The sequence below is a fragment of the Alligator mississippiensis genome, chromosome 3 (genome assembly GCF_030867095.1).
Source record: "Alligator mississippiensis isolate rAllMis1 chromosome 3, rAllMis1, whole genome shotgun sequence".
NCBI lineage: Eukaryota > Metazoa > Chordata > Crocodylia > Alligatoridae > Alligator > Alligator mississippiensis.
The window spans coordinates 227,519,122-227,545,698 of NC_081826.1; the positions used below are offsets into that span (position 1 = coordinate 227,519,122).

The 26,577-nt window shown below is 43.0% G+C and overlaps 1 protein-coding gene across 4 annotated transcripts in view; it reads left to right on the forward strand.

Moving 5' to 3' along the window:
• The first annotated feature begins 351 nt into the window (after positions 1–351).
• The window catches only part of EPB41L4A (erythrocyte membrane protein band 4.1 like 4A), a 237,893-nt gene continuing 211,667 nt past the window's right edge, over positions 352–26,577 (forward strand). For 2 of the 4 annotated variants that reach the window (XM_059724946.1, XM_059724948.1), the window contains exon 1: positions 353–717. In XM_059724946.1, coding sequence (XP_059580929.1) covers positions 619–717 — 99 coding nt within the window. In that variant the 5' untranslated portion in view covers positions 353–618. Of the gene's footprint in view, positions 718–26,577 lie in introns of all 4 variants that reach the window. The other 2 variants (XM_059724947.1, XM_006266261.4) reach the window with 2 other exon arrangements.

Sequence of the window (26,577 nt, forward strand, 5' to 3'; positions counted from 1 at the left end):
AGCACAAAAATTCCTGAGCCTAAAGCCCCCCCCCCCGGCCCTTCCCGTCTCCGTGAGAGACAACGGGCCCCGCGGAGGCGCGAAGCCAGCCCGACCCAGGGTTTTGCCGTCCGGCCCCCGCCGCTCGCGGGCAGGGCGGGGCGGGGAGGCCGCGCTGAGGGACTCTCGCGCGCAGGTTTCCCGGCAGCGCTGGGCGGCGGCCCCTGCCCCTGGAGGGAGGCTGCAGGCAGCGGGGCAGTGGCGGCCCAGCAGGGGTCACTGCTGCCTCAGCGCTCCGCGCCCGCGAGGGGAAGGGAGCGGAGGGCAGGGCAGGGCAGGGCAGGGCAGGGCTGGCAGCAGCAGCGGCCGCGGGCGGAGGCGAGAGCGTCTGCGCCGCCGGGGCCGGGGCAAAGCCGCCGCCCTGCTGCCACCGTCACCCGGGGAGACGGACACAGCTGAGCAGCGGCTGCCGGGAGCGGGCGGCGGGCGCGGCTGCAGGTGGTGCCCGCCCCCCGCACGTGGCCGGCTCCCCGGAGCGGGCTCGCCAGATGCTGGTGGAGGCGGCAGCCGGCGCTTGCTCCTGAGAGCTCGCGTGGCAGGGCGCTGGGTGAGCGCCCGGCCCGGCTCGGCCCTGCCGGCATGGGCTGCTTCTGCGCCGCCCCCGAGGAGTTCTACTGCGAGGTGCTGCTGCTGGACGAAGCCAAGCTGGCCCTCACCGCGCAGCAGCAGGGCATCAAGGTAAGCGCGCGGCGCCCGGGCCGGGCGAGCGCTCCCCGCTGCGAGGCAGCCCATGGCCGCGAGGGCGCGGGATGCCCGGCCCCGAGTTGCTCTCTCCCTATCCAGCCGGCAGGTGCTGGCCATCTTGAAGCGCTCGTGCTAGAGACGCGAGGCTGGGAGGGAGCCTTCGCCCAGCCCTCCCCGCGCCGTCCCGCCCCAGCCGGCCCTCCCCCCGGCACCGCGCAGCCCCTCGACCCCACCCTGGCACAGGGGAAGCAGGGGCAGCGCATCCTGCTTCTGTGCACCCCGGAGAGAAAACCAGGGAATAGGGCATCCAGAGATTTCAACTAGATGTCCATGTGGATCTGATACCAATTCCACACCCCGCCCCCCGGAGGACAGGGCTGAGAAGGTAAAGACCTCCTCCCCCCCCCCCCCCGCCAATCAAACCGGCTTCCTCTGCTTGTCTCCCCTCTCAGCATTGTACCCCCTTGTTTTCTCCTCTCCCACACTATTCATGGGAAGAGCGTTAGGATCCCAGTCTTGTGGCTCTCTGCTCCTAGAACAGTGGTTTTCAACCTTTCTTTAGGCTTGAGGCACCCCTCAGTAAACTTAAGGCACAGATGAACTTGAGGCTCCCTCAAGGCTGGAGGCAGCCCTTGGAAAATGCCATCTCTTGGTTTTTCACTTCATTTTGGCAACCCCACCGTGGACCCTAGGAAGGAACAGGGATGGGAAGACAAGCCCTGTTCAGCCCTGCCACCTCTATTGCTCTTTGAGCCCAGCATGTGCAGCGTCTGGTTAGTGTGTAGCTCTGTGATGCTAGAACATCCTCGTTGCAGGTGAATTCTTCGAAGAATTTGGCTGCTAAATTCTAGTAAGTTTCTAGTGAGCACGTGAGAATTGAGAATGCTTTGGAGGCATCTGAAATCTGGGTGAATTGACATGGGGTCAGCTAAAAAGGCACATCCCATGCACTAGGCCAGGGGGGTCACACTTTTGCCCCATTTGAAGTATTTACCTCAAAATAAAGAGGTCCTGGGGCTTCTTTTCAAAATTGGGTGCAAGATTTATTTTTTAACACTGGCAATAAAGAAGTATTTTTCCCCTAAACTTGTTCTTGGAAACACTTAATCTGTTTTAGCTGAAAGCTTTGAACAATCAGAGTCAGCCTGAGGCAAGCACCAGACATGGAAAGTTTTAGCCTGAATGGTTAAAGTTTGGCAAAATTATAGGTAGCAGAAAACAAGATATTTAAAGATGCTGAGCAGTCCTAACTATAGCCTGTGACACTTCCAACTGCAGTGGTAGTTGCTTGCGCGCGCACACTGCCATAGTCCGGTAGCTGAAATTAAGTTCAAGTCCACAGTTAGCTGAGAAGCAAGCAAACCCCAGTGACATTTGACTCCAGTTCACATGGATTTCGAAGACTAAATGTCTGGTTTTTGGGTTTATAAAGCTTATGCATATACATTAACAAAAATTGCTAAAGTACATTACCCATTGCTCATAAAGATAGAGAGATAGTCAAGGACATAAGGGGAAGATGTTGCAAAAATGTACATACGGTTATCATCATAGACACAGATCCTTAGAGGGGTTTGGTTTGCTTGGCTCCTCAAACCTGTCTGATGTCCTGTTGGAATCCAGACCCCAAAGAAGAAAGGACTTGCATGTGTAAATCTCTCCTGGGATTGGAGTTGCAGGGAATACAATGAAAGGAATGGTCAGTTTTAACTTATTCTGTTAGACTAAAACTTCCATTTAAAATATGTTTTGTCCTTATCTTGCTGTAACATAGTGATACAGTGCATATTATTTTATGTGCCTTTGCCTCAGATCTGAATAAAAGACCTAAGCTAAGCGCTGATGCCACCTCAATGCTTATTAAGAGCAGTGGTTTTCAACCTTTTTGGAGTCAAGGCACCCCTTGAGATATTTGAAGCACCTCTCAGAAGATGCCAGCTTTTAGTTTTTTACTCTCTTTTTTTTATGATGGAAAAATAATAGAAATAGAGCAATGCTTCTGCTGCAAAGAACTCAGAAAGACCAAAAAAAGTCAGAATGTTTTTAACACTTTGGATTCCTATTTGAAATCTCTGGGTTTATCTTGTGAATCGTTTGCACACCTAACAGTGCTGACATTGTGTGACAACCCACGGCACCCTTGGAAACATCTCAAGGCACCCCAGGGTGCCATGTCACCCTGGTTGAAAGCCACTGAATTAGAGGAACAGCCTACTAAGCTGCTTGCACCTGCAGACTTCTTATGCTTCTAATTGTGGCCTTGAAATAGACAAAACATAGTCATTTCAAGGCAGCTTGAAATTGAGGGCTCTTAGTTTCACAAATTAGGTTGTTAAATGCAGCTACATTACAAAGTAGAGGTGTGGCTAAAGGGTTCTTATGTATTAAAGTGGTTTAGCACTTGAGTTATGAAGATAACTATAGTTTGTTGGAAAGCAAACAGTAGGCAAAAGAATTGCGACTGGAAATGCTATTATGTAGGTAAGCGAGTTTTGTATTTTTTCAAATAAATGTGAGTGGAATACAGTCTATCATTTGGTATTTTACTAAAAAATTAAGTTTAAAATTGTTCTCTATACTGAAAGTCAGAAGTGGTTTATTTCAGTTCTAAACACTATCAAATTAATAACCATTTTCATGTATGTATTTAGAGATTCAGGGCTTAACTTGGTTTACTTTAGGCCAAGACAGAAGCATTATTAAACTGTACTTTTTCAGTAAACTTTTCCAGCTTGCATTTTTTTGCTTTGAATCAAAGCTTCTATTAGAGCTTCAAGTCCTGGGTCTGTCCTCTCCTCTGTTCTCACGTTACCTTTAGGCCTGCAGCGGTGCAGAAAACACAGCATTTCTTTCCACCTCTTTCCCCCAAATGAATGTGGGTCTGTTAGAAACAAAAGCTGTCTTGTTTGAAATGAGTGTTCACTTGGTTGCTGTCAAGTTGGTGGGCTTGATCATAATAGACTCACTTCTGCCTACACTGAAGTCACAAGGAGTCTTGCCATTTACTTCAATGGGAGAAAGATTGAGCCCCAAGTGACGACTCCTGGATATACTAAACAGTTTGATAGCTTTTTTTTAATGAATCTGGACGAACTGCAAGTGGATATTGGATTTGATATTGATGTAAATTCCTGAGAAAGGAGAAATGTTACTTTATCAAGGAATTACCACCATATTGCTTCAAGCAATATGTTTCTCTTGGTGTAGGTTGCAGGTTTATTATATGTGACAGTTACACTCGGCCATGTAGGATAATAGTCATGACTGCTGAGGAATGCACGAATACAAGACCTATCAGTATAGGAATAGATTTTAAATTGTGCTTCAGATTAACAAAAATGAGCAGAGGTACATAAGATTTTTAGGTTTGAATCCAGTTTAAAAATATTTAGCACTTTCTATCCAGAGATTTTATAGTGCTTAACAAAGAGAGGAAAATATTATTATCCCCATTTTGAAGGTGGGGAAAATGACTTGTAGAGAAGATAAATGGCTTGCCCAAGACTACTTAGCCCTCAGTCTCCTGATTCCTACTCCCATGCTAGTGTCCACTGGACCACATTCAGTCTGGAGGCTTTTAGAAGAGGGGTGTCAAACTCATCCCAGGCTCTGGGCTGGATCTGCACCACATGAGCTCCTCCTGGGCTGGATCTGTGGGGCCAGCAGCAACTGCAGTGGGCCTGTGTTCAGACCACTGTGTGGGTCCAGGGACAGGTAGTGGCATGGGGCTGCATTTGGGTGACGTTGTGGAGTTCTGGCTAGGTGGCAGCACAGAGCTGGGGGTATGTGGTGGCATGGCGCTGCATTTGGGAGTCTGCGGATCCGGAGGCATAAAGCAGTAAGGGTCTGCTTTTGGGTAGCAGCTTGGAACTGGGTTAGCTGCTGCTGATTGCCATGTCTTTTGGGGTCCAAGGAACCCAAATTCTGTGGCAGGCTGTTCTCTCAGCTTCAAGTAGCCAGATGAAGCAGTTCTTTGGGCTAGATCTGGCCTGTCGACCATATATTTGACACCCCTGGCTTATGATTTTGTTTTCTTTATAGTTAATGTACTTGATTTTTATTTTTTGCATTTCTTCACTCTCACTCTTCTTTTCATAGATTCATAGATGTTAGGGTCGGAAGGGACCTCAATAGATCATCAAGTCCGACCCCCTGCATAAGCAGGAAAGAGTGCTGGGTCTAGATGACCCCAGCTAGATACTCGTCTAACCTCCTCTTGAAGACCCCCAGGGTAGGGGAGAGCACCACCTCCCTTGGGAGCCTGTTCCAGACCTTGGCCACTCGAACTCTGAAGAAGTTCTTCCTAATGTCCAGTCTAAATCTGCTCTCTGCTAGCTTGTGGCCATTGTTTCTTGTAACCCCCGGGGGCGCCTTGGTGAATAAATCCTCACCAATTCCCTTCTGTGCCCCCGTGATGAACTTATAGGCAGCCACAAGGTCGCCTCTCAACCTTCTCTTGCGGAGGCTGAAAAGGTCCAGCTTCTCTAGTCTCTCCTCGTAGGGCTTGGTCTGCAGGCCCTTGACCATATGAGTTGCCCTTCGCTGTACCCTCTCCAGGTTATCCGCATCCTTCTTGAAGTGTGGCGCCCAGAATTGCACGCAGTACTCCAACTGCGGTCTGACCAACGCCCTATAGAGGGGAAGTATCACCTCCCTGGACCTATTTGTCATGCATCTGCTGATGCACGATAAAGTGCCATTGGCTTTTCTGATGGCTTCGTCACACTGCCGGCTCATGTTCATCTTGGAGTCCACTAGGACTCCAAGATCCCTTTCCACCTCTGTGCCACCCAGCAGGTCATTCCCTAGGCTGTAGGTGTGCTGGACATTTTTCCTCCCTAGGTGCAGCACTTTGCATTTCTCCTTGTTGAACTGCATCCTGTTGTTTTCTGCCCACTTGTGCAACCTATCCAGGTCTGCCTGCAGCTGTTCCCTGCCCTCCGGCGTGTCCACTTCTCTCCATAGCTTTGTGTCATCTGCAAACTTGGACAGAGTACATTTCACTCCCTCGTCCAAGTCGCTGATGAAGACATTAAAGAGTATCGGTCCAAGGACCGAACCCTGCGGGACCCCACTGCCCACACCCTTCCAGGTCGAGACTGACCCATCTACCACGACTCTTTGGGTGCGACCCTCTAGCCAATTCGCCACCCACTGGACTGTGCAGTCATCCACATCACAGCCTCTTAACTTGTTCACCAGTATGGGGTGGGATACCGTATCGAAGGCCTTCCTGAAGTCCAAGTATACGACATCCACCCCTCCTCCTGGGTCCAGGCGTTTCGTAACCTGGTCATAGAAAGAGACTAGGTTGGTCAGGCACGATCTGCCCGCCACAAACCCATGCTGGTTTCCCCTCAGCATAATTTGTCCTGCCGGGCTCTCACAAATGTGAGCCTTGATAATTTTTTCAAATACTTTACCAAGGATGGAGGTGAGACTGACCGGCCTGTAGTTGCCCGGGTCCTCCTTCCTCCCCTTTTTGAAAATGGGGACCACGTTAGCCCTTTTCCAGTCCTCCGGGACTTGGCCTGTGTGCCACGAGCATTCGAATTTCTTGCATCATCATCATTAAGCAAAGAGCTCAGTCACGGGAAAATGAAAAGATTGCCTGTCTAGCTTGGCCACATCTCAGGAGAAGGCATTAAATGGAACCAACTTTATGACTTGTTTGCATTTTGATTGTCCTGGCATACAGTACCCAGAGATCTAGTTTATTGTAGAAATATGCAAAATTTGGAAAACTGTTAATAATCTCAACCATGTTAAAGACTGTTCTTTGTGAATATGATATACCATCTCTCTATGTATATAGCTCAATTTATGTGTAAAACTGTTAGGCTAGGGCCATGATTTCTTCCTGTCAAATAGAATAACTAAGGAAGAAGTTCAGGTGACCAATTAAGAAAAAGGAAAACCTAGTGCTGTACTACAGATAGGTTGGAAATTGGTTGTTAATGGAAATGAAAATACCTACTTTTTTCAATCCTGTTATTTTGGGCTAACCTCCACATCTGTAATCAGTAATCAAACAGGTTTTATGGTAGAGGTGACTTTGTTTAAACAGGCTTAGCTTATTTGCTACTGATGCAAAATGTGTCATTGATGATTGTAAAGGTATTGTCTAATGTGTATACATTTAATATATGATTCTGCTGCATAGTATAATTAAGTCTGTGTACAGATTTACTTAGTGAAGATACAGTTTTGTTCTGTTACCCATTTGTAATCCCACTTTTTAAGAATTGGTGGCTATTACTTTGTAAATCATTTTTAAAATGCTTTCTTAATACATATTTTGTTTTACTGATTAACTATAACATTTCAGAAAAAAATCATGTCTTATAATACAAGATCCAGGATCTCAGTAAAGTGTTCTGTTTTTACTTTTATTAGGAATGGAGTCAAAGTTATTCAGAAGAAAATTGATATATTTGTTAAAAAAAAATGAAGCTATTTTGAAACACCCCAATTTTGTGTCTCCATTTTTTGTTGGAATAAGTATTACCATCTTTGGAAAACATTACTAATTCACTAAAGCAAAGATCTCAGAGCTAGGCTTAAATTGTTTGTTCATTAAATAGGGTTGAAAAATAAATCAAATGTAAAAGCAAAAAACCCTAAAATGTTCCCTGAAACTCATTCCTCATTCATACACAAGGTTGTGTCCGAGTCTAGAAACCAGTGGAAACTAATTCAGGGCTGTCCAACTTCTGAGCAGCAGGGGGCTGCATGCTGTACATGCTGCAGGCTGTCCAACACACTGTGCCAGCTGTACATGGGGATCCCCTCCTCAATGCATGGCCCCACCCAGTGTGTGCATAGCATGGGCAGCCAGACTGCCTACCTCTGTCATATACCATGTGGCTAACTCAGCTTCCCCTTTTGTGTGTGCCACATCATCTGGGCAGGCAGCCTCCTCCTCCCCCTCCTCCCCCCCCCCACTTGTCATGGTGCATGTAGTGTGCACAACCCAAACTTTTTCCTAGTACCCTTCCCACCATGCTTCCCTTCCCTGCAGGGTCAGGGTCAGGAAGTGAATACCAGAGAAGGGAGAATGTTGCTACTACTGTAGTATCCAGGGTCTTCAGGCTCAATGGGAGGAGTAGTGGTTGGGCAGGAGAGTCCTGCTCTAGTTAATTAGCACAGAGGTGAGGCTAGGTCAACATTGGCATTGTAGTAAGGGAAGTTGTGTACAGGATGATTACTGGTAAGAATTAAGTAATTTATATGTACTGAATAGATACTCCTGGCTCAAATTTTTTAGTGAGCTGTTGACATCAAAACTCTGGTGGCAAAATAGGTTTTACGCCTATGCCTACTTAAACCCAATTTTTGATGTCTCAGTTTGTACTTGTGGTCCACAGTATTGCATGGCCTTCTGCATTGCTGATGGAGGGGATGAATTTTACCATTTGTAGGTTATATTGTGGGCCAAGGAGAAGATTGAGAGGTATGTAAGGTTTTTTAAAATGGGACTTGGGCACCTAAATTCCACTCAAGTCCAAAAAAGGAATTTAGGACACCTCTGGTCCAACAGCCATAAAAATCATTAGGCTTCTAAACACCTACTTAGGATTTCAAACACATGCAAGTGTTCCTCTCTGAGTACCTAGATGCCTAGATTGTACATAAGCTTTTTGATCAAGAGTATCACCTGAGCTCTGCCTCAGTTAGGTGTTCTCTGGAAGCATGCCAGTTGTATAGCAACACTGTTGATTTTGGCACAAAGTACAGTAGCCAAGGTCATTTTCGTTCAAAAACATGTCCAGGAGAAGTAGTGATGGTGGTTCCCACTTTTTGTGTTATAACCTGTTGGTTAGAGAATTCTGGGCCCTCTCCATCCTGAGGGGATTCAAACACCATCCCAAAGGAGAGTGCCATAACCATGAAGCAGTATGCCAAGCTGGGTGTGGGTACCCTCTACCATTCCTAGATGTGGGGGCTGAGGGGGGACTGAGGATCGGGAATCCTCGGGAACGCTAGCTGGGGTTGCGGCTGCGATCCCGTGACGGGCAGATGGGTACTCTCTATCACCGGAGCGGAATTAGGCACAGACGGGACACGTATCAGTTGAAAACAGAGATAGCTTTACTTACACTGTAGAGTCGTACACAGTGCAGGCAATCGTAGTTGCAACAATTCTAATCTCTAGTCGCTAATCGAGGAGCTCATCGATGGGGAGTCGTTGGCAGGTGATCAAGCTGCCAGAGTTCCACTCCAGGGGAAATCGCGGAGTTCTCCAACTAGGGCGGAAACGCCCCTAACCTTTTATATGGCTAGTGAGCCAATTGCCAGCCACCACATGGAAATAATTTAACATAGGCCAATCATGTTATGCAAATCTGCATTTCCTCGGCGGGAACTCTATCCCCGCCGGAACTCTTCACCATGCCGAGACTTCCCCTGCCTTACCGTACCTTCTGCTGGAAAGTTCCACTGTATCGAGGCACTGATCCAAATCAGCTCTGACACTAGACAACTCTGCAGATTGGAATATAAGAGGACTCCTCCTTCCCACTAAGCGACAGAGTTAACGGCCCTCTTTTTTTGTTCTCCTTTGGGGCCAATGATTCTTGCTTTTTGGGCTGCACAGTGGCCCAGTTTCTTCAACAAGAGGGATGGAGAATGCCCCACCCAGACTTTTCTTTAACTTGGTGGTTAGACCACTCCCTTAGGAGGTGGGGCATGGTTTTGAATGTTTTACTGCCTATGGGTTTTTTTTACCATCTTTAATTTTTCCTGAGCCTGAGGAAGGGTGTATGCGCCTGAAAGCTTGCAGAAAAAGATAGTTTTTTTATCATTTCTTAGTTAGTCTAATAAAAGGTATCATGTCTCAGCCAAGGGTTCTAGAGTTTTGCATTTCTTTTTGTCTTGGACCAAAATGACTACCAAATACATCCCTACTCACTAGCTGTTATTCCAAGGTGGGAGTTTGGATACACCCCTTTTTCCTGTTGGCTAACCCTAGGTAGCACCCTTGCACAGTATGTGGATTTTTGTGAATTGCCCTGTGGAGATGCATAACTCTCCCCATTAACTGTAGAGAGGTGCCAACTTGAATTATGAGGTAGAGCCTAATGCCTAACTTTCAGGTGTTGCAACACCTGAATTGAGTGCATCTAGGTCACTACTCTGGATCTTGCTCCAATTCTGTTACGTTTGCACGTACAATGCTTAAGAAATATGAGGCCTTTTTGAAAAATAAAACAGCATATTTTTATCACAATAACATTTGCCCACTGAGAATCAGAATAAGTTCCAAGTTTTAAAAAATAGCACCTCTTAACAAGCAGAAAGGCTAGGCTGCTTTACTTAGGTGCCTAACTTTATCTAATCAATTAAAAAAATAAGATGTTTCTGTTCTCAGAAAGTGTCTTTGTTGGAATGCATCAATAATCTTTTGGAATATTTTGACAATATGATTTAGAATAATAACCAGATCTTTAGGTGCATGTGGCCCAAACACTATTTCTAGGGTATTTTCAGTCATCTTTTAAAAATTATTTTATTATTTTAAGCAAATTTGGATTTTATTTAATTAAAAACAGGTTTAATATTTTAAAATTATTACAGTATACTGAAACTTTTGGTTTGTAATAGCTAGTAGTATAAATGGCTTTGGGCAATTTACAAAAGAAGTGGTCTCTCTTACCTCTGGTGGAAATACAGGAGGCATATATATATTGCGTTGGGGCATAGACTTCTAAAACTGAGTATTCAAGTATACTTAAAAAAATCTGTCTACATTAGCTTGCAAAGCTTTTTCTACTTTGCTCTTTTGGAAAATGTGACTTCTCCCTCTGCTGCAGAATTGTAATTTTATATCAAGACTTGGTGCTTAACATGCATATTCAGGTAAAGAAAATAAAAACTACTTGGTGCAGAATTAATATAGTCTGTTCTGGATAGAATGATGTGTGGAACAGTGGTGTTTTGTAAAGAATGATTTATAAAAAAGTAAACCTTAAATTTCAAGTCTCAGTCCTTTTAATTTCACTGTCTTTTAGTCTTTAAAGAATCTAGTTAACTTTCTAAAATTTGCAATAATAGCTTAAAAGGACTACATCTGTCCTTGCAATCTGTGCGTGTGTGCATTCATTTGTTTTTAACAAAAACATCTACTGTTGCTCTGTGAAAGACCAACCCACAAAACAGGAAAGTTGTTTAAACATAAAAGTTCTGTCAAAATTGTGATATAAACAAACTGAAAAAAAAAAATTCCTTTGCTAGTCTTCCTAAGGAGTATTGGTAAAATAGAAGAGAATGCATTTGAGCCTAAATTTAAATTGATGCTCTGTCATATAATATGATGGGAAGTTTTATAACATTAATGTAGAGTGAGATTGAGATATAGTTTACAGAATACAAGTAGATATAGAATCTGTCCTTTCCACATTTCTGTTTTCCACTCAGGAACAAAGGACTTCACGAACCTTGCCATAAATTAACTATTCCTCAAAATTACTGTCACATATTTGAAATAGATTACCAATTTCTCCAGTGTCTTTACAGATGAGACTAGCAATTTTGAAATCTCCAAGGAGTCACCATGTAATGAATGAATAGTGAGATGCTTTATTTTCCCTAGGTGCACTTAACTAAATTAATGAAACCACTATGACAGCAAGACAGAAACCCATTAACTTTTAAATGAAGGTACCTCTTAGTCAACTTGGGGTTTGAGTAATAATATTGTCAGGTGGGCCTATTTTGGTCATTTTAATAAGCAGTAATGTTCTAACACAATTAGTGAAAATGTAAATAGTGTGAGGTATTTGTGTTAAATCTTTCTTTTGGATTTCTGTAGTTTGACATTTAAAAGGGCATATTTGCCTCTGCCTGAGAAACAAAATGTAAATATACTTGAAATAGCAAGATATGGCATTTTACTGTAAATATTGTTTATATCAGTTTATTAAAATTGCTACTCTAATAAAGCTACTAATTGTGGAAGTAGAGCAATTGCCACCATGCAACATTAGGAGAAAAACATGGTTCTTGGAAGAACCAAATCATTCTGGAAATATAGGTAAAACTAATTCAATTAAAATGAAGAAAACTGTAACTGGGCAATAGAAATGTCAGTGTGATACAACATTGGACGTGTGTGTGTATGAAATGAGGAGGTACGTCTCAATGGTACATGTTGTATTTCTTTTAACAGATTCATATCTTTGTTAGAAATAAGAGAAGCCACCTGCAATTTTACTTTTCTAGGTTCTGTTCTCAAATATTTGATTTTAATCTTTTTCCCTTAAGAGTTTTTAATGGTAAGACAGATGTATTAGTTCATTTTTATTCAACAGTAAGATCTTCGAAGATGAGTAATTGCACACCTGCATCTGGGAAGATTCGGCAGATTATAATTTTCAGTGCATATTTCAAATATTTGGAAAACGATATCTCCTTGTTATTAGGTACAAGACCTTAATATTGACCACACATATTTTGTACTTCATCCAGTATCCATTTCATAGTTTCAAACAAGGCAGCAGCTTCAACACTCTACTTTTGCTTTTGTTCCTACTGCTACATTCACATCCATTACTGGCTGCTCAACCCTCTGGGCTTTGGGGTCAAAGGGTCACATAATGGATCATCCCATGCGATTGTTTAGAAGTGGAAAACTAATAACAGTATTCATAACACAGAGCTGCTGTTACTACTGGTTACTAAATGCTTTGTTTTTGTTGCAGAATTGAAAGACAATCTGCATATTTTTTAGAACTTGCACTTATATATGTAAGGGAGGGTTGGTTGTATGTTTGTCAAAATAAATATTGATTTTTGGTGCGAGGCTGTTTAAAACTAGGACAGTTACCTTAAAAAAAAATCTAGGTATTCCTGGTATACCACGCATTTAAGCTGTAGTCCAGCTAGACTTGCATTGACTGCTCAGAAGGCAGACTACTTCTTTGCAGCTTAGAAGGAAGGAGTCAGTACAGCACAGCACAGGTCAGCATTTACAGAGAGTACCTATAATGATGGTCCCAAGAATAAGTGAACTTAAAATCAGGAATCAGATGATGGGTATGAAAGGGGAAGAAGTATCAGGATTGCTGTGAGAGGGGTAAGAGAGAGCTGAGAATTGAGGAGAAGAAGAGAGGAGCTGGGGTGATGGAATGGAAAACTTGTTTTGTTAGATCTGAGCACCAGTTATTATTATGAGAGCTCTTAGGAATGGTGTCCAAAATCCTGAGTGGAATGGTAGTTTCATTGAATTGGCAATACATACCGTCATGGAAAAGTAGCAGCAACATTTGACACATCTGTCTGTTTTAAGTAAAGTTCGTTTATGCCTAATGCATAACTAAAGTCTCATCCCTTAACAAAGATTAGTCTTGCTAAAGCTGCCAAGTGAAATCTGTGGTTAATTGCTCCCCAACATACACACCCAGATTTCCTAAGATTTTTCCAAGCTTACTTTTTAAAATTTGGATTATTTGAAATTACTCCATTTATCTGTTTGTTCTTTCTCTTGAAACTTTTGAAACTAGCTTTTCTTATTGTGAACTGGAGAAAGTGTGTGTGTGTGGCAAGTAGTTCATTCTTTTAGCTTTTAAAAATTATGGGTATATTTAATGATATGGGCTTCACATTCTGGGGAATTTAAAATGCTTGTTTAGTTGAATATTTATACATCATAAAATGGTTCTTTGTTTATAGTTCTTTGCTTATAATGTAGTGTAGCAGAAAAAAAGCAGCCTATGATTTATCTGCAGGTATTTACCTTCTCATCTCAAGCTGGTGACAAATGGCTTTCTGTTTCAAAACCAGAGATAAGAAGGCTATCTGTTTTTCTTTAGGCTTAGGTTATGACATTTCAGATAGGTGGGTAAAATCAGCAGGAGGCTGACTTAGTAGCGATGTTGTCCAGCTTGATAATGAATGTCCAGGTATTGTACTATTCCTAGTGTGTACCAGGAAAATGAAAATGAAAGGATTTGTAGGAGGAACTCTTACTGCATGACATGGGTTGTCTTTTAGGAACTGCAAAGGTAGGTCTTTCTATCTGGCATGTACTACAGATGTTTAAAAGTCAGAAATCTGCAGTGTCTGTGTGTAATTAGGAATAAACCTCAGTGTAGCTCTTAATGTGTTTGAGCATGTGTTTACTTGCTTCACTGAATTGGAGCAGAGTGCTGAACATCTTGCAGGATTAAGCCAAAAATGAGATGGTCAAGATAAAACATTCGTTTTGATCACACTTTAGACCACTTCACAATACTATTTTGACTTCAGTGTATTTACTCATTTTTAAATTGGTCTAAGTGAGATCAGTATCAGGTACCTCTAGGAAAGTAGGGCTGGAAGGGACCTCACAAAGTCATGTACCCCAGCTGCCTGCTCAAGGGATCGTCCCTGACTAAACCATCCCAACCAAGTGTCTATCCAACCTGCTCTGGAAAATTTTTAGGGAGGGAGATTCTGCAACTTCTCTAGGTAGTCTATTCCAATGTTTTGACCACCCTTGTGGTCTGGAAATTCCTCTTAATCTCCAACCTAAATTTCTTCTTGAGTCCATTGCTCCTAATCCTGTACTTTGCAGCCACATAGAAAAACCCATCTCCACCTTCTTTGTAATCTCCCCTCAGGTATTTGAAGACTGTTATCAAATCTACCCTCAGTCTTCTCTTCTCCAGACTAAGTAAACCCTACTTCTTTTAGTCTTTTCTCATAATTCCTGCTTCCCATGCCTCTAATCATTTTTGTTACTCTGCACTGTACTTTTTCCAGTGTGTCCACATACTTCTTGAAGTGTGCAGCCAAAACTGAGGCCTCACCAGTGCTCAGTAGAGTAGAAGAATACTTTCCAGTATGCTGTTGGCTTTTTTGGCAACAAGAGTGCACTTGGGTCATTCATCTAATAGTCTACTGTAGCCCCCAGGTCCTCTGCAATACTACAGCCTATCTAGTCATTGCCCAGTCTGTATTTGTGCATAGTTATTGTGTCCCAGGTGCAGGACTTTGTCCTTGTCCTTTTTGAATCTCATCTGATTCTATATTACATAGAAAGGCATCTTTGTCTATGTTGATATCACTTTATTAAATGATAAAACCTGAAAATATTCAAGATCTGAGTTACTTCTTATTATCTTCCTCTGTAATGGGGACATGGTACTCTTCCTTGGATCTTTTGAGAGTATTTTAACAAACTATTTCTTGTCCTTGTAGTGGCAGGACATTGACAGAGCCCTCCCCCCCTCCACTTGTGGCAAATTAGGATATTTTGGTTTTCTTAGGTATTCGTGCCTTGTAGTAGTGTGAGAGGGTTTTTCCAGGCAGTTTTAAGAATCAGTTAGACAAACACTTAGGGCTGATTCCAAGTGGAGCAGGGGGTTGAACTTGATAGATTCTTGAGGCCCTTTCAGCTCTCCTTTTAATGATTCTACAATTCTGTCTACTTTTTGCATTGCTTCAGAGTAGATAAGCAAGAACCAAAGGTTTTTTGATACTATTTTTTATTGGGCCAACTGTATAGTTGGCAGACCTGAAGAAAAGCATGTTGTGCCTAAAAGCTTGTCTAACCTCTCTAAACCTAGCAGAGGTTAGTTAAGGAAAATTGTCCTTCATCTTTGGTTAGTCACTTTAGATTTTCAGTGCTATAATATAAAAGATTATTTAAAAACATTATTGGGGATAAAAAAGACTAAGAATTTATTACTGGTTTTTCAATGGAAAATGCAGTCTAGACCAGTGGGGCAGAGGTGCCACAAATTAGACCTGTACCCTCCCCAAGTGCTGCTGTGATCCCCTTCCCTTGCCCAATCTCATGCACTTTCTGCTGCTTGCCCTGTGTTCCCTGCCAAACTACTGCTCTTTTTTTTTTTTTTTGCTTTGTGCCCTATCTGCTGCCTGTTCCTGCTCAATCTGCCACACATGGAGGCTGCATGTGCCACCTGTGGCATATGTACTACAGAGGTTGGCCACCCCGATCTACACAATATCAAGCTTTTACATTTTAAACTCCATCCCCTCCCTTCCACCTGGTCCCAGGAAAACTGAAACAAAATATTTTGTGTTGGGTCAAGACTGCCTAAACTGTTTTTGAGAAACCAAAAATATTTCAAAGTGGGCTGGGCTCTTTAGCTATTCAACAGGATTGGCCTGAGTTATCTTGGCACCTTATGGCAGTTGCAGATCAGGTTAGTCTTGCCTTAGTTGTCCTCTGTGCTTGACTTATGCAACACTTTCTGCATTGTGCTTCTACCTCTTGTTGAATTCTTGCAGGGCTTTGTGGGACTCCCATGACGGATCATTGCTCTGGCTCTAAACATATTTTGCAAAAAGTTGCCTCGGCATTCTGAGCAGTCTTGAAGACTACAATTTCACCCTGGTTTAAAATAGTTAATCATTAAGAACTTATTTTGTCTCAGTAAAGCACCAGGTAGTAGCATTATTAGATATTGTGCCTTCTCTGTAAATGCTACTTTTTGAGTTAAAAGTAGTAGAGCTGCCTTTGAAAGGTGCTGCTTGCATGCTATTAACTTCTCCCAAAAAATACTAACACAGCCACCTGATTACTGATTCAGGAGGTAGTGTATGTGGAGTGGGTGGTGTGTGATATGTCTCAAAATGGTGCTGTACTGAGTAAATATAGATATGTGTCAATGCTCCCATAATTTCAGTGGCTTTAACTATGGGATGCATCATGTGAGAGATACTCATCCCCAGAGGACAGTGGGGCAAATTAGAACTTGAGTGAGGCATTGTGGCAGCTCAACAGGTTACTGTTGAACTGACACAAAGTGAAATGTTTCAATTAGGAAATTTCAGAATATAATTTAATGCTAAATTCTCCTTTACAGGAAGAGGAAAAATCAGGTAAAAAAGGATGGCACCATGGATAAAGGAATATCAGTGGGTAGAAGGACAGACAACATAGAGAACGTAGGTCATAATATTTATGAGACCCCTAGTCAAGTAGGTATTACAATTTGTGAATGGATTATTTATCATCTGGCAAGGGAAGCATACACAGCCAGTAAGAAACAGCCAGAATCTTGGATACTACTGTCAAGCATCTGTGCAACAGAACAGAAGAACTTAAGCTGGGAAACCAGATATTTATAATGATAACGGAAATGTGATGAAATGGCAGTCATGCCTGGAACTGAGGTAGAGATGAGTATGTCCTGTTCAGAAGAGAGAGAAATAAAGGTAATATGGACACAAATGATTAGATCATAAAGAAATAAAGAGGGTAGCATGACAAAACCAGACACTGTTTGTGTCAAAATCACTTTGGGCTAGGATAGTAAAAGAGTCTCTGCCAGGAAAGTGTTTGGGAGTCTGCTGTGGACTCCTAGGGTCAGTTCTGGGTATGGCTAGAGATCTCTGTAGTCATCACCAAGACCAAGGAAGGCTGTGTGGAACTTCGGAGAACCTTAAACTACTATGTGAAAGTACAGGATGGTGGCAAATGAAATTCAGTGCTAAATACAAAGCAGTGGAGAGAGAATGTTGTGCTACCTGTCCATCTTATTGGGTTCTAAATGAGCTGAACCAACTCAAAAGAGGGACTCTACAGATGGTTCAATTAAGGTTTCTGTTTAGGGCCTAGCTCTGGTCAAAAAAACCCAAAACCTAACCAGATATTAAGATGCTTAAGGAATAGGATGGTAGATGATACAAGGAATGTTATAAGGTATCCAGGTTGTAGCAGTATTGGTCTACAAAGAAATCAAAACTTGTGGCAAAGGAATATTATAATACCTTTATATAAATCACTGATGCGCTTTCATCTGGGATACTGTGTCAACTGTTCATGCCCAATTTCAGAAAGAACTAGAGGGCATATTTTCTTTATGAAAATGAATGAGACCACATGGCATTTGATCCCAAAAGAATAGGATGGGGCAGGAAGTCCTTGCTTACTATTGGTCCTTCAGTTTCTTCCAGTTTGGATGTTTGTGAAAGGGATCTTAAATGTCTTGGGATTTCCAGTGTCACATGAACTTCCCAGCTGCAGTACCTCTTGCTTCACAACATGGAGAGAGGGTGGAAGCCCCTGAGCTTAATGCCCTAGGTGATTCCTTTGAAGGTAGGTATTTGAGTGTCCTGACTTTAGCTAGCTGGTGTTCCATGTTTAGGAGGTTGTTTGACAATGGTTACGTATTTTCAAGGCAGAATAAACTGCACAAAGTCTAGAAAGTTCATTTAACTTGTTTTTAAAGTAGTGTCAGGCTCTTTGACCTTGGTCTATTCCTTCTTTCACTTGAAAGGTCTAATAGCAGATGGGATGTTCCAGAATATGTAAATTTTCTTTTTATGTATAGCCTTTAGCTTGGCTGAGTACGTTAGTTTTTCTTTTCAAAAAGGCTTTCTTAACGCAGAGTGCAGCAAGTCTTTTCATCTGTGGCTGAAGGCACAGATTTGGAAACAAAAGCATTCAACCATCTCTAAAGCATTCTGCCTTTATTCAGGACTACTTTATGAATGCTCTTTCCTTCTCTTACTTAAGGACACTAAAACCTAGAAGATCTTTTGAACATCACCTTTAGGAAGTGGTTTCCTGTGAAAGCCTCAAGTAATAATACTTTAAGGAAAATATTAATATCTTTTAGATATTAGTCTATACCTAGGATATACCAGAACAATATCTAGATACTGTTTCTCTGACAAAGCAAGCTCAATTTCCCTCAGTGTTACAAATCGGTAGGTAACACTACTAAGAACTATATAGCTAGAAAGAAAAGTGTTCAGTTAAGTGCCAGGCCTTTTGGTATTTCCTTTTTAAAATAAACTGAAAGGGAAACATGCTTGTGTTTATGGCCCTTTCTGCTTTGTTATAGATGTATAATAAGAAAATGGTAATTTTTACAGTATTTTTTCACAGAAAGCATCTACGTCAGGGGTGGGCAAAATGCAGCCTGGAGGCCGGATGCGGCCCACCAAGCCATTTTATCCGGCCTGCGGGGCCCCTAAAAAGTTTATAAAATTAACTTTTATCTGCCCTGGGCTGCCTGTCATGCGGCCCTTGATGGCTTGCTGAAACTCAGTAAGCGGCCTTCTGCCGAAAATAATTACCTGCCCCGATCTAGGTATTTGATGAAAATAGTTTTTCATGGTAGAGGCAGAAGAGGGGGAGCCCTGCATATGGTATTTCAAAAGAAGTGTTTCATAAAAATCCTGTATAAAAATCAGGCAATTTTCAGTTTAGTCTATAACTGATTGTTTTTAACTAACATATCAAAGCTCCAGGGGTAAGGAATTGATTTGGTTCTTTATCCTTCCCTTGTTGTTTGTCAAAATGAATTTAAATGAGAAAATTTGATTCACTGGAGATAAACCAAAAATACTGTGTACTCTTCATGAAGTCAGAGCTTGTTCTTGTATTATATTTCCTTTTTGTTTTTTTCAGAGTGATATTTAGGTCATCATATTGATAGGAGAATGTTGAAGCTCTTTTACTAACCTGTAGTGTGCCTAGACAAAGTTAACTTACCAAGACTCTCAATCCAGAACCTTTCATAAGCAATAATTGCATTTGAGAAAGTTGCCCACATCAAACGAATATTTTAATTCTATTTTGTTTACATCCTAGTCTAGTAATTCTTGCTAACATCCTTGAGCAGTCAAATTCGTACACCTGCTGCAGAATACATATGCCTTATTGTTATATGCTTTCATTATCTTTGGAAGCTGTCATACAAATATATCCTGCCTTCATCTCTTCCATTATTCAAATTATAATACTTCATTTTGCATCTAATTCACTGTGGAAATAAATGGATAGGACACACATGTAAATCAATTGAGATTCTACTGACATGAGTAGAATTGCTTCTGCTTTTTTAGTAAAAGTAGATTTGGCCCTTTGTCTTAATATGCATTTCCTCCTATCTTAACTTTTACTATATAAACAGAGTAGAGTCAGTATTGTTATCTTGGGTGGAGGGGAGAAAGACATGTAACAGGCTGCAGCCTATTCAGTTCCTCAAGCTTGTTCTGATTCATATTAATCTTCTTGATTGCAGAAGGAATGTAGGGTAAGAAAATTCAGTCAAAGTAGAATAATTGCATTTTCTGTGCAGGTTGGTTTCTGTGTACACAGAAAATACAGCTAAAATGTATTTAACCAGTAAAATAGGAACTAGCAAAGTGTCTTGAAAAGGAGATATACAATGTAAAGTTTGGTATGCATGCAAACAGATTTACAGTTTGGAGTAAGCTTAGCCCATCATCATGAACGGTTTCCAGGAACAGAAAACATGATATACCCAACAGGCTTTTTATATTCAGGATAGTCTTGCAAAAGATTCATAATACAGGGAAAACATGTATTCTCCTTCAGTTTTTCTATCCAAGGTTCAGACAAAAAAGAGGACTGTTTTAAAGGAAATTACAACAGTTCTTGTTGATTAGATTATAAATAAAGGAAGTCATGTACCCTACCTGCCATTTTTATTAGCAAGAAGGTTCTGAACAGTTTTTAAACAATGCCTTTGATTTCAACAGTTTGTACTCAGTCACCCATAACAATAGAGCATATTTGTAGATTAATTGAGACTACTTTTTAAAAAATGCAGCAGTTTCCTTCTATACAAAATTAAAAATAGAATGAAAATTTTCATGTAAATACAGTATATGCATTACAATTATTATAACGAGGTCCTATTGTTAGAGTGTCTAAAGATACCTGTCAGGGCCGAGGGGCTGTGGCCAGCAGCCTGGGCATGTGGGCCGGGGAAGTCGGCATGGCGGACTAGAATTAGGCATTGATGCATGGAGGTTGATTAAAGATTGTTTTACTTACACCGTAGATGGTTGCGGTGCAGGCAGGAAAACTTGCTTGGTTACAGTTGTAGATAGAAGAAAAGAAGAAAACTTGAATGATGAGAGCTCTTTGAACCGATACGAGAGTCCGAGCTGTGACTCTCAACGAGCGCGCAGGGTAGGGATACGTCAGGGATTGTTCGGTGACGGGGAGAGACTCTTGATGGCTGATCAAACCACCATTCGGTCCGAGATTTATGTAGAAATCCATGAGGTAATCGTGGACTCCTTGCCGGAATTCTCTCGGATTTCTCCCGGAATTCTCGGAATCAGGGTTCTCGGGATCCTCCTGAGATTCTCGGAGATCTCCGGCTTGGACGGAAACTGCTCAAGCCTCTTATATGGCTACCAAGCCAATCGCTAGCCGCCATGTGGGAATAATTTAGAAACAGCCAATAGTGGGACACAAATTTGCATGCGAGTGGTGGGAACTCCTTTGCACCGGGGTTTTCTCTCTGCAGCTGAGAATTGCACCGTGCAAAGAAAGCTCCAGATGGCGGGAAATAATTCTGCAGTGCTGAAGCGCGCACACAATCATTGGGTCATGACAATACCAATTGTGAAATAAAGCACTATAAACAGACAGAGACTGCCTCAGAGAGTCCATGTGTAGGATGGGTACAATACCCCAGTGAATAAACTGACAAATGGGGCTGAATGTGAGGGTGGGGAGGGAGCATAAAGAGAGAGAGAGAGAGAGAGAGAGAGAGAGAGGATAAGATAACACTTCAGGGAGTATCACACAGTAGTACCTCCTCATTGTTGATTTCCTGATTATTTTTAAACTAAACTTACAGAGTGCAGTATTTTTCTATGAATTAGTAGCAATTGATACTTTATTTTCTCACTTATAACACACTCCTGAATATAATACACACCTTATTTTTGGAAGGCCCCTAGAAGGGAAAAATAATTTTATCATAAAGTATGGGTAAATATCAGAGGTCTGGAGTCTTTGGAGGCTGTTTGCTAGGGCCTGATCCATCATGTTGACTCTGAGGCCACATGCTGGTTTGGACCCAGTGTACTGGATCTGGCCATAGACCAAACCAATGCACTGTTCTGATCTGACACGTGGTTGAGGAGGTGGGCTCCCATGGGTCTGGAAATTTGATGGTGGGGTGGGGAATGGAGGGAGTGGCAATTAGTGCTACCACTGCTTTCCCCTGCCCCCCTCCCTTCCACGCACACCCTGAAATTTCTGGACCGGTGAGAAGCCCTTTTCCTCGCATACAGTGTGGACCTGGATTTTCCACAGCTGGTTTTGAGGGAAAAGGTGTGGGTTACATGTAAGAAGATATGAAAAAGTGAGTTAGTCCTGATCTACACAAGGCATTTTCTGTACCAGTAGAACTGTTCTGATTATGGCTATGATATTTTTACCAAAATACTTGCATTAGTTTAGTGCCAAGTATGGAAATAGTTAGACTCCTGAAAACCGTTTATACCCGTCCCACATGGGAATTATTATAAAGCTGCATATCTCACCTGGAAAAGGAAATAAGTGTTACCAGTATAAGATGTCTTTATACCATTGCAACCATTTTGTGTACCTGCAGTAAGTATTTTGATGAAAATGGACCTGAGCACCCAGAAGTTTAAATTTGGGTAGAGGATTTCTATAGATAGAATGATTTAATTCAACTGGAGAAACTGTTTTAGAAAGAGAGCTGTCCTTGCTTGAAAAGATTTTGTTTAGCTTGAACAAAGACTTGTTCTGATCTTGGGCTTTTTGCTGTAGTTGGGAATCGCATCAACATCAAAAATTGCTTTGTGGATGTGGCCTCAAGACGGACATATTACATTCTAAAGGCAATAAAGATATAACATAATGTTTTTCCTTTTATTTTAATTAACCAAAGACCCAAAGTTTCCTTATCTGATCTATTTGTCAAACAAGATAAAGATGAAAATGCACACCTGAAAAGGGAAAGGTGTAAATAAAGGATCTGATTTTTTTTCTGCTGTCCATTCATGTCAGTGGGAATAGCAGTGATTTAACAGCATTAGAAGCAAGATGAAAATCCAACCCCAAGGACATGGGCCCAGACTAATGATGCCTAATGATGTAGACAGGCACCTTAATGGGATTTTAAAATGTGTCTAGTTTCCCGTAGGTGCTTCTGAAAATAACTTTCAGCAATTATCTGTCACTTTAGACATTTAAATACCTTTGAAAATCTGTCCTGTTTGTCTGTCTATATATATTTTCCATTGTTGTTCTAACTGGAATTCATTGGAGCAGAGTCAATTAATTGAGTCTGCTCCATGTTCTAACTGGAACGTCCCAGCGCCTTTGCAGCATCATGTATATTAAGCCCCTGTGCATTTTAAAATGGCCATGGGGTGCTTTATCTAAACCAGTGGTTCTCAACCTTTTTTGTACCAGGACTCATTTGTAAACAGTGACCAGTCTTGGCCCAGTAAATAGTTTAAGTAGACAGCACACAAGTATTATGGCCCCAAAATACTTATTACACACTACAAGTTAAAGCATCTCAACAGTCTTAATTTTAAAGACAGAAATCAACATCAACAGGAAAACATTAACAGTAATATCAACATGCTCCATTACTACCAAGTGACATTTATCATTGTGCGATTTTCACAGTGAAAATTGCTGGTGGGCTTCACTCCCAACTTGCAGCCCCCTGGCCCTGCTGGTGCTCTTCACTCTTGACTCACAGCCCCCCTGCCTCCCCCCCCCCAGCTCTGCTGGTGCCCCTCATTGCTGACCCCTCCCCTAGCCCTACAATGTGTGGGGAAGGGGGTGGGAGTGTGGGTTGGGGGGGGTGTACCTACAGTGGGCATGGGGCTGCAGCCTGGCCAGACTGGCATGGGCAGAAGCTGCCTTTATGGCCCAGTGGATGGGACTTGGAGTGGGGTGTTGAGACTTGCTGCTGCTGCTGCCACTACTGTTGAGACCCCTGTGCCAGCTGCACCACCAGCAGTGCAAAGATTAATGTATGTGGGGGGCCACACTGCCCTTGCCTCTTCCCACTGCCAACTGCTTGTGTACCAGGCCATGGCTCTGCACTGCCTCCCTGGCCTGGCCACTGCTACTCCCCTCAGGCGACCCATGCTTCCCACCACCCCACTTCGCCTCTGGGGTAGAGCCACGGCCTTAGGGTAAGCAGTGGCAGCAGGAGGAGGTGAGGGCAGCACAGCACCATCCCCCCCCCATTACTTCTCACGTTGCTGGCAGTGTGGCTGGCACAGGGTCCTGGTGGAGGTGGCAATAGCAACAAGTCTTAGCGCTCCACTCTGGGTCCCATCTGCAGGGCCACAGAGGTGGCTCCTGCCTGTGCTGGTTCAGCCAGGCTACAGCACCATGCCAGCTGTGGGCACACACAACTGGAGGGGACTCCCCTGCCCTGATCCCATAGACTTACCTGTGGGGAGCTGTGGGAGCTACTCACGAGGCTGCCTGACTGCCATGTGCATGTACACATGCATATGACTCCCTCTGCCTGATTACCCTCCTCCTGCTCCCCCCAGCCCCTTGCAGGATAGAACTCTGCCAGTCTGGAAGGGGAAACCTGCAGTTTCTTGATTTTTGGCCCCCCCCAATGTTTCTGTGATCGTTTGTGACCCTTTCATATATTCTTGCAACCCATGGGTTGAGAATGCTGATCTAAACCTTGTTGAATGAAGTGTAGATAAAGTGTCTTGTGGCCATTTTTAAATGTGGGGGGCTTAATACATGTGATGGTGAGGCATTTTAATTCGAGCATCTGCCTGGGAACTGCTCTAAGTAAAATGCCCCTTTCCCACCTCTGAGCACGTGTATAGGTAGCCTTAGTTACAAAATGTATGTGAATAGAGAATTATATGTTGCCAGAGAATAAAGACTTGGCCATTAACCTGTTAACACTATAACTTATCATTGTTTCTTACTCAGTGCTTAGAAACAGGATTGCATGTTTCTGTTACTGAATAGTGCTTTTGATTTGGGGGGAAAAAATGAATAATTGAAGGTGGGTTTTACAGCTTTAAGAAACAGCTGTTGCTGCTGCACAGAAATGTTTTTCTCTAAGCTATGGTACTTTACATAGGAACTAATTAAAATCCATATCTAAATGAAGGATTTGGCAATCACAAAACCGTTTGTTGCATTTCTGCAGTAGTACAGCATTTAAAATTGTTAACAGTAGGCTGATAGGTAGGAACTGTGGGTTGTAGACTCGGATTGTGAAAAGGAAGGCATGCTGACTCAAAACGTTAAAATATAGGAAATATATATCAAGTGTTAAGTTTCCTTAGGATCTACAGTAATTGAAAGATTACGATATAATTTGATGCTAATTCCGAGCTCAAGGAAACTGCCTGGAATTGTATCAAGGTTGTGTTCAAACTAAACAGAACCTTTTCTAGCAGGTGCAGCTTTCTTAAACGAAATCATAGATTCATAGATTGTAGAGTCGGAAGGGACCACAGTGGATCGTCGTGTCTGACCCCCTGCCCCTGGCAGGAAAGAGGACTGAGGTCAGATGACCCCAGCCAGGTGACTATCCTCTTCTTGAAGACATCCAAGCTAGGTGAAAGTACCACCTCTCTTGGAAGCCCATTCCAGATCCTGGCCACCCTTACTGTGAAAAATTTCTTCCTAATATCTAACCTAAATCCACTCTCAGCTAGTTTACACCTGTTATTCCTAGTCACTCCCTGGGGTGCCCTAGTAAACAGCGTGTTGCCTATTGTTTATGACCAGGTTAGGAAACGCCTGGACACAGGAGGAGGGGTGGATGTCGTATACTTAGACTTCAGGAAGGCCTTCGATACAGTATCCCACCCCATACTGGTGAACAAGTTAAGAGGCTGTGATGTGGATGACTGCACAGTCCGGTGGGTGGCGAATTGGCTAGAGGGTCGCACCCAAAGAGTCGTGGTAGATGGGTCGGTGTCGACCTGGAAGGGTGTGGGCAGTGGGGTCCCGCAGGGTTCGGTCCTTGGACCGATACTCTTTAATGTCTTCATCAGCGACTTGGACGAGGGAGTGAAATGTACTCTGTCCAAGTTTGCAGATGACCCAAAGCTATGGGGAGAAGTGGATACGCCGGAGGGCAGGGAACAGCTGCAAGCAGACCTGGATAGGTTGCACAAGCGGGCAGAAAACAACAGGATGCAGTTCAACAAGGAGAAATGCAAAGTGCTGCACCTAGGGAGGAAAAATGTCCAGCACACCTACAGCCTAGGGAATGACCTGCTGGGTGGCATAGAGGTGGAAAGGGATCTTGGAGTCCTAGTGGACTCCAAGATGAACATGAGCCGGCAGTGTGACGAAGCCATCAGAAAAGCCAATGGCACTTTATCGTGCATCAGCAGATGCATGACAAATAGGTCCAGGGAGGTGATACTTCCCCTCTATAGGGCGTTGGTCAGACCGCAGTTGGAGTACTGCGTGCAATTCTGGGTGCCACACTTCAAGAAGGATGCGGATAACCTGGAGAGGGTACAGAGAAGAGCAACTCGTATGGTCAAGGGCCTGCAGACCAAGCCCTACGAGGAGAGACTAGAGAAACTGGACCTTTTCAGCCTCCGCAAGAGAAGGTTAAGAGGTGACCTTGTGGCTGCCTATAAGTTCATCACGGGGGCACAGAAGGGAATAGGTGAGGATTTATTCACCAAGGCGCCCCCGGGGGTTACAAGAAACAATGGCCACAAGCTAGCAGAGAGCAGATTTAGACTAGACATTAGGAAGAACTTCTTCAGAGTTAGAGTGGCCAAGGTCTGGAACGGGCTCCCAAGGGAGGTGGTGCTCTCCCCTACCCTGGGGGTCTTCAAGAGGAGGTTAGACGAGTATCTAGCTGGGGTCATCTAGACCCAGCACTCTTTCCTGCTTATGCAGGGGGTTGGACTTGATGATCTATTGAGGTCCCTTCCGACCCTAACATCTATGAATCTATGAATCTATTCCCCGTTGACCTCCCCTAATAAATTTATAGGCGGCCATAAGATCTCCCCTCAGCTGTCTCTTGTGAAGGCTGAAGAGATTCAGTTCTCTCAATCTCCCCTGTAGGGTCTTTCCCGAAGGCCACTAATCATGCGAGTAGCCCTCCTCTGGACCCTCTC